Source organism: Falco cherrug, chromosome 16, assembly GCF_023634085.1.
Source record: "Falco cherrug isolate bFalChe1 chromosome 16, bFalChe1.pri, whole genome shotgun sequence".
NCBI classification, from domain to species: Eukaryota; Metazoa; Chordata; class Aves; order Falconiformes; family Falconidae; genus Falco; species Falco cherrug.
The window spans coordinates 5,869,414-5,883,080 of NC_073712.1; the positions used below are offsets into that span (position 1 = coordinate 5,869,414).

A 13,667-nucleotide genomic window follows, 5' to 3' on the forward strand; every position below is an offset into this window, starting at 1 on the left:
TGGACCGAGTCACTTCTGCACTATGACTCAGTTTCCCCATCACGGTGTTGCTACCCCGAGCTCTGTCGGGGCAGTATGAGGCCCCGGGGCTTCCTGGGCATTTGCTGGCTCCTTTTGCAACTGCAATGCCTTGGAGGGAGGGGCATGTTTAGTCCCCCCACTCTTGCAAGATGAAGGCTGGGAGCTTCTTACCCCTCTGCCTGGCAAGGGAAATGAGCGGGTCTTGCAGTTGCTGGGGTTTCTCCCACCTCAGGATTTTGGCTCTTGTGTTTACCCGTCCCCACGTGCAGCACCCTGGGATGTGGCGGCTGTGGGGTGGGTGTCGCTGGGGTGGGTGTCGCTGGGGGTTCCCCGCTGGCGGGCTCTGGGGAGGGAAATGCCCCCGGCCCCTCCCCTGGGGCAGCACGCAGCCCACCCCAGGCAGCGCGCTGGGGCGAAGGAAGCGGATGCCATCCACCGCAGCGGGAGGAAGCGTTGGCGAGGAGGTAACGTCCCGTGGGCGATGCACCAGGGGAGCCCCAGCGGGGGATGAAGTCTGGTTTCGGCACGCAGGGCCCAGGGGAAGGAGCAAGGAGAGGTGGATGCCAGTGTTACTGGGGGAGAGGGGACAGATCCTGCTCCATTGCTGCACACGTGCCAGCACAGGATGCTGTGAGTGGAACTTGTGCCTGGACAGGTCTGTCCGGGGTGCTTCAGGCTGACTTTGTACCCCCCTTGCCTCTTGCACCCTCCCCTGCTTGGGGCACAGCCCCTCTTGTGGCATTGGCGTGGAAGGTGCAGGTTGCAGGTTTCCGCACAGTGACCTTCACTGCCCGCTCCAACGCCTGCCATCCTGCCCCTCATCCTCGACTACAGGCGAGTGTTGGGAGAAGCACTTGGTCCAGAGGGTGCAAATCCTCCGTGGGATGCAGCAGGGGGCTGCGGGCTGCACGCATGCCCCTCAGGAACTGGCTTTGCCCCCCAGAGCATGCACTTTGCCACCATGAGTCACAGACTCAGCCCCTTCCACACATTTCTCTCCCGAGAAGGTGATAACGTCCGGTAGCTCCTGAGCATCCCCTCTGGGTGCCCTCCCCGGGCAGCCCGGCATGGCATGGGAGCGCTTAAGCGTGCGGCCAAGGCTTGCCATGGGTGTTGCTGGGAAGGAGCAAGCCTGCACGATGCTATCTGCACATTTCCATTTGGCGAGTGTGCAGGGGAGGGGCCCTGATGCCCCACAGCCCCCCCCCGCTTCATGGGGGGAGATGGGGGCTCTGCTGCAGCACAGGGTGGGAGTTGGAGAACTTGGGGGCTGGGGCTGGGGGGTGTCACTGATCAGAATCCATCAAGTGTTGGTATCACTGTGGCCTGGGGACCACTTACTGCTCTGGGTGCATCGCTTCATCTCGCATCGCTTCATCTCTTCATCTCCGTTGTGCCTCTGGCAGATGGACCCGACTCAGCCCCAGCAGGCACCGGGGTGGGGAGTTGTGCCCCCCCTGTGCCCCCCACACCTGCCAAGCAGAGCGTGCCCAAGGCTTTCATCTGTTGAAACCGGGCAGGGTGTGTTGTACAAAGGTCGCAGCACAGGGAGCCCCACGTGCTCCCAAGCATCTCCCTGCACGCCTGCCCCTTCCCCACTGCGAGGGGCAGCAGTGTCTGCCTGGGGGTGTCCCTTCGCCTCCTGGATCACCCTCCACCAGCGAAAGCACTTAAAATATCTCTTACCGGTGATTTTCTCAGCAGTTGTAGCCGTTCTGGCAGCTTTTCATCTTCCTCTCCCCTCAGAGCATCACTCCCACATGGGACCACAGCTCCCAGCAGCTGGTGGTGGGTGCTGAGCGGCGGTGAGGTCCATGCAGTGGGGAGGAGAGCTGGGAGAGCTGTGCAGTCTTTCCCAGGACACTGGCAGGCAGAGAAAGGTGCTTCAAGCCTAATTTTCTGCTTTAATTGGCTACTTTGGCTTTTGGAGCCCATGTGTCCGTCTGCAGGGTCGGTCTTTCTGTGGGGCTGTGCTCCAGGGCTCAGCACTGCCTCTCCACTGGGGACAGAGCTCAGCTTTTAATTTCCAAAGAGAAAAAATCTTAAACCCGGGCCAGGAAGGGTAATTTTGGGGGTTTGGTGGTGGTTTGTTGGGGTGTTTTTTTCCTCCCCATTTGGCAACATAAACAGCATCCCCGACAGCTTTACATTGAGTTTGCCATGGCAACCTACAGCAGCCAAGTGTTTCCAATACCCCATCCCCGAAATGGGAGTTGAAATGGGAGTTGAAGCCCGGCGGGTGCTGCCTGAGGGGCAGCATGTGGGGCTGGGATGTGGGCAGCCTCTGTGCCGATGCAGCCAAGCAGATGCTCAGGGAAGGTGATAAACTTTGATCCAAATGGCCTGAGTTTTGCTCGATGGGGCTGATCTTGCCTGGCCGAGCTGCCCTGCCAGCCCGGTGAGGTTTGTGTCTCTGGGCAGGGGAGACACTGGCTGGTGTTGCTTTTCCTTGGCACGGTGCTTTCTGCCCTGGATGGTGGGAGATGGCCAGGTTGGAGCGAGATGCAGGAGGAGCTGAGATGGGGCATGGATTTCCCCTTCCTTCTTGGGGGGAAAAAAACCAAACAACACCTGAGCGTGGTCAGGGCTTGCTCCATCGCTGGTCATCGGATGCGGTGGTGCTCACGTCTGCCTGCCAGGGTGCAGTCCAAGTGCACTGAGCTGAGCAGGCAGGATTTGTGCACGGCAGCCCAGCAATAGCTGTTCAGGCGGCAGCCGCAGGCTGGTGTGTGCCGGGCGACTGGTGCTGTGGGCTGTGCCGCCAGCATCACAGCGAGACTGCTCGTGGCTTGGCTGAAGGTGTCACCTGTGACGTGTTCGGCTAATTATTTATTTTCTTCTCTGTCTCTGAGCAGCCCACTTTCCTCTCCCCCATGCTTAAAAGCCAGTGGAGCCCTTTGCTTGTGCCAGCAGCTGCTCTGCTGCCCGGGGTGGGCACGGACGGAGGGCTGCTCCGGCCCCGGCGCTGGCCCAGCCAGGACGAAGGTGTAATGCAGCCGTTTATTATTCTGGGCAGGTTTGTCTGCAGCACCGCATCAGCTTTGCTGCTCCTCGCCAGCCGCTCCCTCCTTCCCAGAGCATGCACGTTCCTTCCCCCAGCTCACACCCTGGCCCACGGGTCGAGAGGGTCCATGTCCTTCACTGTTGCCACCCCGAAACTCCTCCTTGTCTGCAGCTACACTAGTCCTGCTCGGAGATGCTGTCTGGGAGGTGACACAGCGTTGCTGGCAGCTCAGGGGGTCCTGGGCAGCTGGGGTCCTGCTCGGGCTCTCCCACCTGGGCTGGGCTTTCCTGCCCTGTGTGCCAAGGGGACCCTTGGGGAGCGCTTCTTCCTCTCCAGTGCCTGGGGGGGTCTGGAAATGAGTTATTAGAGTGAGGGACGGCTTGCTGAATGCTGCTGGAGTCATTAGGAGCTCCTTAGAGCACACGTCCTGAGCACAGCTCTCTGCTTGCCTGGGATGGATCCTTCCCAGCCTGGCCAAGGAGCACGGGAGCCTGTGCTGTGCCGGTGGGATGGGGCAGAGCCGGGCCAGGAATGGGTCTCTGTCCCCAACCTGAGGCTGGAGGAGGATGCTCAGAGCAGGAGCCTTCCCCTGCCATGGTCCCTCCTTTCTTCTGCGAGTCCCCAGGGCGGGCGCTGCTGGAGGGAAGAAGCCTCGCACCTGGGCACAGGCTGATGATGATCGGTGCCCAGTGGGCTCCTTCAGGGGTAATTACGGACTAGGCCATTACAGCATTAATTAACTGTCTTTCTCTTAACCTCTGAGCTCACCTCAGAAGATCTTAGTTGCTATGAAAGAGAAAAAAATATCAATGTGTTGAGGTAGGGGGAATTATCTATTTTTTGTCTTGATCGGCAGGAGTCTGCTTAATTGGAGTTGCCATCTCCTACCCCCTGCTGCCGGCAGCTTTCATGCCTTTAAATGATGGATGAGCTCAGGTCCACAAGGAGCCACTGGGTGACCAGGCTGGGCATGGGCAAAGATGTTGGGGCAAGGATGCTGGTAACCCCAGCTGGTGATCTCTGCTTTCTGGGGCAGCAGCAGCGCTCTGCCCTGAGGGTGCAAGTTTGGATACCCCAGGAGCCGCCGTGCTGAGTGGAGCACGTCCCCATGCTGCCCATCCTTTGCTGCCTGCAGCTGGTGGACAGGACCCTCCCAGGGTGGTGGTATCGCTGGTGTCCCTGAGCTTCGGTTGGTGCCTGTTGCATCCTGATAATGCTGAGAGCCACCCAGGGTGTTGCTGGTGGGGAGGGGAGCTGCTCGCAGGGGCCAGGCCCTGGGTCAGATGTGTGGGGAGGGGTTTGCTTTGTTGGGGTCTTGCTGCCCCAGGGGTTGCAAAGCTGGCGTGACTGGGGCTGGAATCGGGGTTGCTTGCTGTGGCATGGTGCTGGGATGGCCCCGTGATGGGCTGGTGCCTGCCTGTTGGGTTTGGGAGGGCTGGTGCACCCCATGTGCTCCTGGGAAGCAGCGGTGGGTGCTTTCCCTCCTACCTCCCGTTCTCATCGGGCCATTTGGCTTCTCTGGCCACTTGTTCTGCCACCTCTGGACTTTTCTCTCAGTGCTGATGCTGCCTTAGTGGCCATTCTCCTGTTGTTACTCACTTATATTGCTCCAGGAAAGACTTATTTTCTCTCCATAAAGAGCCTCCCTTGCAGGCTCTTTGCGTCTGTAGTGCTGGAGAGGTGTCTGGGAGCATCGCTGCTGGCATCTGAGCTTGGGAACAGAGCTGGAGGGCACTTGAAAGCCAGCCCTTTCCCCTTCTGGCCCATGCTGCTCTGCCTGCTCCCTCCGTGTCCCTAGCTGTCCCTAATGCCCATCCTCTCCACCCAGGATGCCAGTGGGGGACCCCAGACCCCAAAACCCGCGGGGAAAGGGGAAGCTGCGTGATGCTCATAGTCTCTGCCTGGCTGCAGCGCTTGGGTCTTGCGGCTTGAAGTGGTTTTGGAGCTCACCTGCCCTCGCTGGCAGGGCTGGGGTGTCACCTGGCTTGGGGCTTTGAGAGCCAAGGCTGAGAGCCTGCTCGCTGCCTGCGGGGGGACAGAGGGCTTCCTGAGACGTGGCCTGAAAGGTTGTTAATGCAAAAGCCATTTTATTTTAGAGGAAAATGCAGGTTTTAGTAGCTTCTCTGGTTCCTGCCTTGTCTCTCCGCTGATGAGAAGTCTGCTGGGTGCTGCAAGCCCTCTTCCATCGGCACCAGCTAGCTCAGCGGGATGCTCCCACTTACCTGTTGGCAAGTGTGGGAAGCTGGTGCTCCCGCCCCGGGACAGCAGCCTGCAGAGGAAGCAGCTGTTTTCCACTGCTGAGATGTATTTTTAACCCAAACTGAATGGGAGCAGTTTTTCTGGGCTGGGCAGCTGGGGGTTGAGCGAAGAACCACCTGGGCGCCCTTCCTGCCCGGCCCCGCGCGCTGCTGGAGCTGCTGCTGCCGGTTTTCCTTGCGGCATGGCCGAGCGCCTGTGAAACGCGCCCCGATTCATGCCGAACCTGTCTGAGCTCCCTCCGAGGTGAACTTGGGCTCACCCAGGTTTTTCGGTCGAGTCGTGCTGATTCCCAGGGCTGGCTCACGTTATTTCTGGCGGGTACCCACCCTTGGGTACCATTGCTCCCACTCACCCATCCCGCGGGGCGCGTGCCTTTATTAGTAGGCCTCCTAATGCTGATATTTTTGTTTCCCATCCTTGTTTTTGCAGCTCCAGTTGCTGTGGTATCCAGGGAGCCCTCCTCCTTCTGCGGGAGATGCACGCTGGTCGTTGCTAAGGTTGCCTCCGCGGTAACATGCACATCCTGTTTACACCTTTACCCGAAGAAGTTGGGCTTGGTTAGAGGCACCCGCTTCACCCGGGCAGCCCCCAGGGAAGGGGCCGTGCCAAGCATCCCCCCGCCGGACCCTCAAGGGTGGGTGCTGCAGGAGCCGCGAGCCGGCATCGCCGCCACTGCGCCGGCAAGATGACGAACAACGTGGCCGACCACCACCCCGGGAACTCGGTTGCTGAAGGCAACCATGAGGGGGACTTTGGGTGCTCCATGGTGGAGCTCAGGAACCTCATGGAGCTAAGAAGCGCCGAGGCGGTGGCCCGGCTCAATGACTCCTATGGCGGTGTGCAGAACGTCTGCAAGAGGTTGAAGACGTCGCCAGTTGAAGGTAAGTGACCATCTTGTGGTCTGCAAGGTGGGGGGCTGCCTGCTGGGGGCCGGCTGGTGCCTCTGGGCTGGAGCTGTGCGAGGTTCGAGCTGGTGGCTGCAGGGTGGTGGCTCAACTGTCGTGTGGCCGAGCTCAAAGTGCGGTCCCATCACAGCAGGCATCCGTCGCAAGCCTTGTGGGAGATGGCTCCCCCCATAAAATGATCATTTAAGGTAAAGAAGGAGGAAAAAGAAAAAGAAGCATCTTCCCTGAGGGTTCACCTGAAGCGTAGCCCGGAGCCCCACATCCCCTGGGAGGATGGAGTGGAAGCGGGATGCAGGCAGGAGCAAGGAGCTGATGGGGCATAAAGGAGGGGGGGGGGGGCTCCTCTGCAGCCCAGCTGCCACCCCGCAGGTCGGCACCAGCCTTTCCCCTGTTTAATAATTTACAGTGCTAACGAACGGCAGGGCTGCACGGGGTGGGGCTGAAGGAGAGTGTAAAGGTTGGAGAGCGCTGGGGAGGCAGCCAGGCTGCATGGACCTCGCTTGCTGGGTGTTGGCATCTTGGACAAGGGATGGGCAGCGCGTCCCCGAAGGGCATCCATCGCTGCTGGGGGTGGGCAGAAGCACACGGGTCTCCCCCTGGTCTGTAGGGCTTCTTGAGCCACCGTGGGAGCTTAAAACTTGGTTGGGGGGCTTCTGAGTGTCACAGGTTTGAGCAGTGGCAGTGAGGCTTGCCTGCAGGTGCCGGGTCACTTCTGGGAGGCTTTGGTGGAAGGATGTCACCTGTCCTGCCCGCGGGCTGGGCTGGCCTTTGGGGCACCCCCTTATTGGTGAGCAGGGGCAGGCTCTGGGGCTGATGGCACGGGGTGGCCGTGAGCGCACAGCGATGCACCGCTTCCTTGGCATTACAAGGGGGACGGGAGGAGAGACGCCCTGCTTACAGCACCGAGGGTTTACCTGGGGCTGGGAACAGCCCTGGCAGGATGCGGCCCCACAGTGGCTGTGCGGGATGGGGGACGTGGCTGTGCCTCAGCTCTGAGAACTTGTGGGTTATTATTAGTGCTGTAAGCTGGGGATTAGCGTGTTTCCCAGCTGTGAGTGGGACCGGGAAGGGGAGACAATATCGGGATGTCATTAGAGAAGGGGGGGGGAAGTCCCGGTGGAAATACCAAGTTCAGGTCGCAAAACAATGTGTTTGGCCCTGCCAAACTGGGAAGGCGCTCCTTTGGGGGTGGGAGGAGAGCGGGGGTGGGGTGGGGGGTGGGGAGCAAACCTGAAAGGCTCTGCCTTGGCGCGGCGGCTGTTGCTGAGGGTGAGGCACAGGGCTGCCCTTCAATCCTGAGTGCTGCTTCCAGGCACTGACTGGCATTGCTGCCTCTCATGCTCCCAGTGTATCCTTGCCTCACCCCCTTGCTCTGGAGGTGAGCTTTGTTGCCTGTCCCAAACGCCATCCTGTTGAGATCAGAGAGCAAAGAAAGGTTATTTCCTATAGGTTGGGATTTTTAGGAAAAGCAAAAACCCAAGGCAGCCTGTGGCACCTCCGTGCAACCCCATTGGAGTGGGATGTTTGGTTCGTGCTCTGCCAGGGTCACCTTTCTGCGGGTGGCAGCCCAAGAGCCAAATGCACGGTGTGACACTGCCACGGTGCCACAACCAGGGGAACCCGGGCAGGTCAGGAACCTGAAAGCAGAGACCGTGTCCCCTGCCTCTGTGTCCATGAGCAAAGCCTGGGAAACGGGGAGTGGGGTCACCTGGTGGATGCTCGCCCTGGAGAGCACAGGGCAGCGCAGGTGAGCTTGGGCTGATTGCAGGTGGGATGTCCCAGCCGGGGCTTAGTGAGCGACAGGCAATCTGGGGAACACCAGCTGTGTCTCAGCATGTATTGTAGGGCTTTTTCCTTCTGGGAAGTCTTTTGCGGAATGCTGGGGCTGACTGGGAGCTGACCCTGCGCCCTGCTCTGCCTGCACACCCCGCCGAGCTGGCACCGGAGCTTTGCTGTGCCCATGGGCACGAGATGTGGCACCACCACCTGTGTGGGCACGGAGTGCATGTCCCAGCCCCGTGATGTGGTAGGCAGCCCCGTGCAGATGTTTGTGCCCAGCCCTGTGCTCGTTATCCCGACAGGATGGTACAAAGCTCCAGCCCCATGTGGCCAGGGAGCACATGGCCATGTGCCCTTCTTGGGTGTCACCAGAGGAGGCTGCTGGCAAGCAGAGCCTGCCCACGGAGTCCTCCCAGACCTCCTGCCCCACCATAAAATACAGCAGCCTGTTGCGGGCAGCATCTGGAGCAGTTTGATCCATCTGGGTGCCTGTGGCTCCTGCCCCTCGGTGCTGCCACATCTCCATGCTGCAGCATTGGCTGTCCTTGGTCAAGCCTGGCATTGTCCTTGTGGGGTAGATGCTGGTCACAGTCCCCCTGGGGGCTGTCTTCACCCCAGGATCCCTTGGGTGGTTTGTCCTCATAGAGTGGGTTCTCTGCATATGAATGTTTGTGCAGCGAGGGTCTCGGGGCAGGGGTCTGCTGGGACCTGCTGCTCTGGCCTTTGCCCTAATAAAAGGTGCCAGTGACCCCAACCCCTTAGGACCCCTCCCACAGGGGTTTGGTGGGGGGGTGGCTCGCTGCCGGGCACTGGCTTTCCACCACCTCCCTCAGTCCTGTCCTGGAGCCCGGTAGGGTGGGCAGGGGAGCGGGGTGGTGAAGCACAGGCAGCTTCAGTGAGTCACCCATTAGAGCATCGCCCTTCCCTGGTCTCCCCTGGGTGACAAATGTCAGCGAACACCGCCCTGAGTCACCCGCTGGCGATAGTGGATCCTGGGGCTGCCGCCTCCTTCCTGAGCTGGGGCAAGGAACCTGCTCTGGGTCTCCTGGAGCAAAGGCTTTGCCACCCAAAAGCAGCTTTCCCAGGCTGCAGTGTGCCCCTTCTAATGAGGGACTGGTGGCCACTCAGGGTTTTGTTCTCCTGCTGTCGCTTGTGGCCTCCATCCAAAATTTCTAACCCACTCCCCCACCCATCGGTCCCCGCAAACGCTCTGCGGTGGCCCCAGCCAGGGGTTTGCTGGCAGCCTGGAGCTGTGGGTACGTCCCTGGGGTGCGTACCCGCACCCCTGCGTCAGCACCAATAAATTGAAAGCCCCCCTGACTTCCCCCCCCAGTTGCCCCAGGAGGGCGAGGGGCAACTCTGGGGTCATGCCTGTGAGTGAGACGTGGGCTTTGGAGGGACAGCCTCCCGTGCCCCGTGGCAGCATCCTGCATCCTCGTGCGGGAGCGTGTGTGTGCCGGGCATGCCTGCCCGCAGCATGCGCCGTGCCTCCCTGGCACCGGCATGAGTCAAGCCACCCTGGTTAGCCATATTTTCCATCCATTCTGTCGGGCGGGGGAGACCCGTTGGGCGGGAATTAGGGTTGGGAGATCCCAGGATCCTGCTGCCTCGTCACAGCTGGGTGGGGACGCCCAGGCTGGGCTGCCAGGCATCCCCTCCCTGCAGCCTTGTGGGGTGTAGTCGCAGCAAAAAGAGGGGTGTGCGGCAGGGGGGAATGGGATTCATCCTGCTGTTTCCTTCTGGTTGGGATGACATGGAGCGGGCAGGTCCCTGAGTGGGAGGGCTTGGTCCCCCTGGGAGGGCATCGCTGCCAGGCTGCTCCAGGCACCGGGATGTGTCCAGGGCTGGGTGTTACAGCCGCCCGCCCGGTGCATCTCGGGAGCTGGCAGCAGCCCCACAGGCCATCTTAAGGTGGAGAGCAAGGGGGGCTCAGCACAGGGCTCGGTTAAGGTGGTGCTGGGCAGGGGAAGCTGCTCTCACCTTGGACCCCCATCAGCTTTTTAATGGCTTTGATGCAGGGGGTGACCGGGGGTGGGTAGCAGGGTGAATTGCAGCCTCCCATCGCTGCGAAGGCTGCTGTGCTTGCAGCCCCGAGGCAGGCTCCCTGCACTCCCCCCTCTCTGGGGTTGCTGCATGCAGGCAGGGGGGAGCAGCAGCTCAGGGCTGTCCTGCTCCTTTCCTTGCTCCCACCACCCCTTTTCGGCAGGACCAGCCCCGTGTCTCCTCCACCAGCTCCCTGCAGGAGCTGGCTTGGCCACACGGTCCCAGCCTCTGCGGCCGGAGCGTGTCTGTGGGGCTCGGCTGAGCTTGGAGACATTCCTGCTGCGCCGAGTCGCTCTCTGCAGCGGCTGTTCCTCCGAGCTGGCAGGAGAAGAGGGATCAGGTGGCTCCAACAGCTCCGAGCGCCACTCGCGGTGCCAGATTTATGGCTAATTTGATGCAGCATGTAAACAAGCCGGCCAGTGCCAACTGGCATTAACTGGCACTCGGGCGCTTCGTGAGGCTGCAGCACCGGGGAGAGGCGGCTCGGCATGCTGGCCCTGGCCCCCACGTGCTCTCCTGCCAGCAGCTCCGGCAGTGTCCTGTCCCACCAGCTGCATGTCCCCTGCCCCATGGGCGGCAGGAGCAAAGCCCTGCCTTGGCTCCCCCCTACACCTGCATCTCGTGCCCCCTGCACGGGCAGGGAGCTGCTCCTTGCACTGGTCCCACTGGTGCTGCTGGGGGGCTGTGGGGCAGCGGTGGGGTTTGCCCTCATCTCTCTTTGTCCCCTCTCCAGGCCTGTCTGGGAACCCAACCGACCTGGAAAAGAGGCGGCAGGTCTTTGGCCAGAACTTCATTCCTCCCAAAAAGGCCAAGACGTTCCTGCAGTTAGTGTGGGAGGCACTCCAGGACGTCACACTGATCATCTTGGAAATCGCAGCCATAATCTCCTTGGGCCTGTCCTTCTACCACCCTCCGGGTGGTGACAATGAATGTGAGTCCCTGGGGTCCCACATGAGCTGCCATGCCCAGCCATGCAGGAGCAGAGCTTTGGGATAGGTGCTGTCCCTGGAAGGTCACGGTGTGGGTGTCTCCATCCTGGTGCAGATGGAACTGGGAGCTACTTCTGCTCACGCTTTAAGTGGTGGCTTCTCCCTGTCCTTGGCATGGTCCCGTCCACATCTATGGATGTGTTTGGTCACAGCTGGCACCACGGCAGGGCTCAGAGCTGCTCCTTGCTGCTCCCAAAAGATGCTCTAAGGCCAAAGGGCCCGTCTGGTCTGGTGGCTTCCCAGGTCTCATGGAGCTTCTCTTTTGGTTTGGGCATGGAAGGACAAGGCTGGCTGTCCCCTGGTACCTCCCTCTGACCAGGGAGTGCTTCTCCCAGCCCTCCCTGTGTGGCTGAGGGACAGCGTTGGGTGAGTTTCTCCTCCCCAGCCCTGGGTCTCTGTATTGCTGGAGGAGTCGAGCAGGGGCAGGGATCCAGAGATGCAGGGAGAGGGTGACTCACTTGAGGGTCATGCAGCAGAGCTGCAACTGGAAATAGAAGCCAGTTGTCCCAGTTCTCTCAGCCCAACCTCTTTCAAAAATGAAAAGTGAAAAAAATAAAGGGAAAAAAAAAACCCAAAACACAACCAACCAAATGTCTCCAGGGATGTAAAAACCCTCTCCTGAGAGCAGGGGAAGCCCTTGGACCAGCTAGGGAGGAGGAGAGAGAAGTAACTGTCTTCCAGGCTTTGCTCTGTGCACATTGCTCAGAGGAAAGCGGTTGTCCCGTTGTGCAAACAAGTTTTCTCCTCTGCCGGCAGTGTGTGGCCAGTCGACGGGCGGCGTGGAGGACGAGGGTGAGTCTCAGGCTGGCTGGATTGAGGGGGCAGCTATCTTGTTTTCGGTGATCATCGTGGTGCTGGTGACCGCTTTCAATGACTGGAGCAAGGAGAAGCAATTCCGGGGTCTCCAGAGCCGCATCGAGCAGGAGCAGAAGTTCACGGTCATCCGCAAAGGGCAGGTGATTCAGATCCCGGTGGCTGAGATTGTGGTGGGAGACATCGCACAGATCAAGTACGGTGAGTGGAGGCGGTGGTGGCTGGGGTCTGTCCCTCCACCTTGGTAGCCTGGTGGTTCCTCCTCTGCTTCGCCAGCCCTTTTGCCTCAGGGGGAAGCGTGGCTTCCTCCAGCTACTCTATTTTGCAGCATGCTGTGAGCGATGGGAGATGCTCCCATGCAGCTGATGGAGCTCCGCTCCCCTTGTCGCTTGCCAGCCTGGACCTGAGCTGGCAGAGCGAAGCCAGGCTCTGCACACAACTTTGGGTTGCTTTAGCAACCTGCTGGTCTGAAAAATGATTAATTTTCCCAACCACGTCCTTGGTGAACATTTCCTTAGCAAGGAGATGTAGCCTGTGGGCTAAACCAGGTCCTGCTCCTTGTTTACCTGAAGGTGCACTGATCCCACGCAATTCCCATCAGGAAGGAGATTCATCCAATGTGTAGCATTCATTTTCACATGGGCTTTTTCCTTCCTCAGCAGGTGGAAGATGGGATCATGTAGCGGTTTGGATGTATCGAGAGGCTTTGGGAAGGATGTGGTGTTGATTCAGTAAAACCAGATGGGGGAAGCACTGTCTGATTGAGCAAAAGTCCCTGCAACAAATGCTTTTGTATATCAGTGAAGATTTGGGAGCTATTGGGTGTCATCTTTTAATGCCCATCTGTCTTGTAATACCCATCTGTTGCTTCTCCTCCCTCTAGATTTGGTCTGAGGCTGAGTTTTGAGTCCTTTTGCTGACACATGCGTTCTCTTCCTGGGATGGAGCCGGCAGGACTGAGCTGCGGCTGTCCGGGCTGGGGATGACCCCCCTCGTTGCTCCTTTCCTAGGTGATCTCTTGCCAGCAGACGGGATCCTGATCCAGGGCAATGACCTGAAAATAGATGAGAGCTCGCTGACGGGGGAGTCAGACCAAGTCAAGAAGTCGCTGGATAAAGACCCCATGCTGCTGTCAGGTGAGGATCCTGGGCGGCTTTCGTGTGGTGGGTGCAGGGCTGTGGTGGGTTTGTGCTGTGGTGGAGAGATGATTGCTCCCGGTTGCTGTGCCCCGGTGCTGGGCAGGAGGTGGGAACTGCATGCCAGTGTCCTGTCTCACTGTGGCCTTCTTGCTGTGCCAGGTACCCATGTGATGGAGGGCTCCGGCAGGATGGTGGTGACTGCTGTGGGTATTAACTCCCAGACGGGCATCATCTTCACTCTCTTGGGTGCAGGAGAAGGAGATGAGGAAAAGAAGGTGAAGAAAGGTAAGGAGATCCACTGAACCTGTTTTTTCTCTCCTTTTGCCTTTCTCCCTTTCCTGGGAAGCATCCACCGGTTTGCAACAAGCTACGCCCACATCCGTGGGATGCGGTTTGTGTGTTAGAGCCCGTGACCCAGGCAGGTACAGTGAGCTCGCAAGGCAGTGGGGGGCATCCGTCCCTCCCTGCTGCCCCTTCGCCCGCAGCGTGGGGATCGTGCTGCCTGAAGAAAACCCCCGTGCACCCAGACCTCTGCTCGCCACCTCTTTCAGACATGGCTCCAACTTTCTCTTCTCCAGCCGGCTGCAGCCTGGGGTAGCAGGGTAGGGGAGGTCGAGGCTCAGAGGGAAAAGCGGCCAATAGCGATGCCCTGTGGTGCTGGGGCACGATGCTCATTGCCTGCCCTGTGGTGGGAAGGTGAGTCCTGGTTGTCCGC

At 59.9% G+C, this 13,667-nt stretch overlaps 1 protein-coding gene across 6 annotated transcripts in view; it reads left to right on the forward strand.

Moving 5' to 3' along the window:
- ATP2B4 (ATPase plasma membrane Ca2+ transporting 4) overlaps positions 1–13,667 on the forward strand; it is a 51,788-nt gene that overhangs the window by 15,917 nt on the left and 22,204 nt on the right. For all 6 annotated transcript variants that reach the window (XM_055728055.1, XM_055728057.1, XM_055728056.1 and 3 more), the window contains exons 2-6: positions 5,714–6,165; positions 10,745–10,942; positions 11,757–12,014; positions 12,824–12,949; positions 13,112–13,237. In XM_055728055.1, coding sequence (XP_055584030.1) covers positions 5,970–6,165; positions 10,745–10,942; positions 11,757–12,014; positions 12,824–12,949; positions 13,112–13,237 — 904 coding nt within the window. In that variant the 5' untranslated portion in view covers positions 5,714–5,969. The remainder of the gene's footprint in view (positions 1–5,713; positions 6,166–10,744; positions 10,943–11,756; positions 12,015–12,823; positions 12,950–13,111; positions 13,238–13,667) is intronic.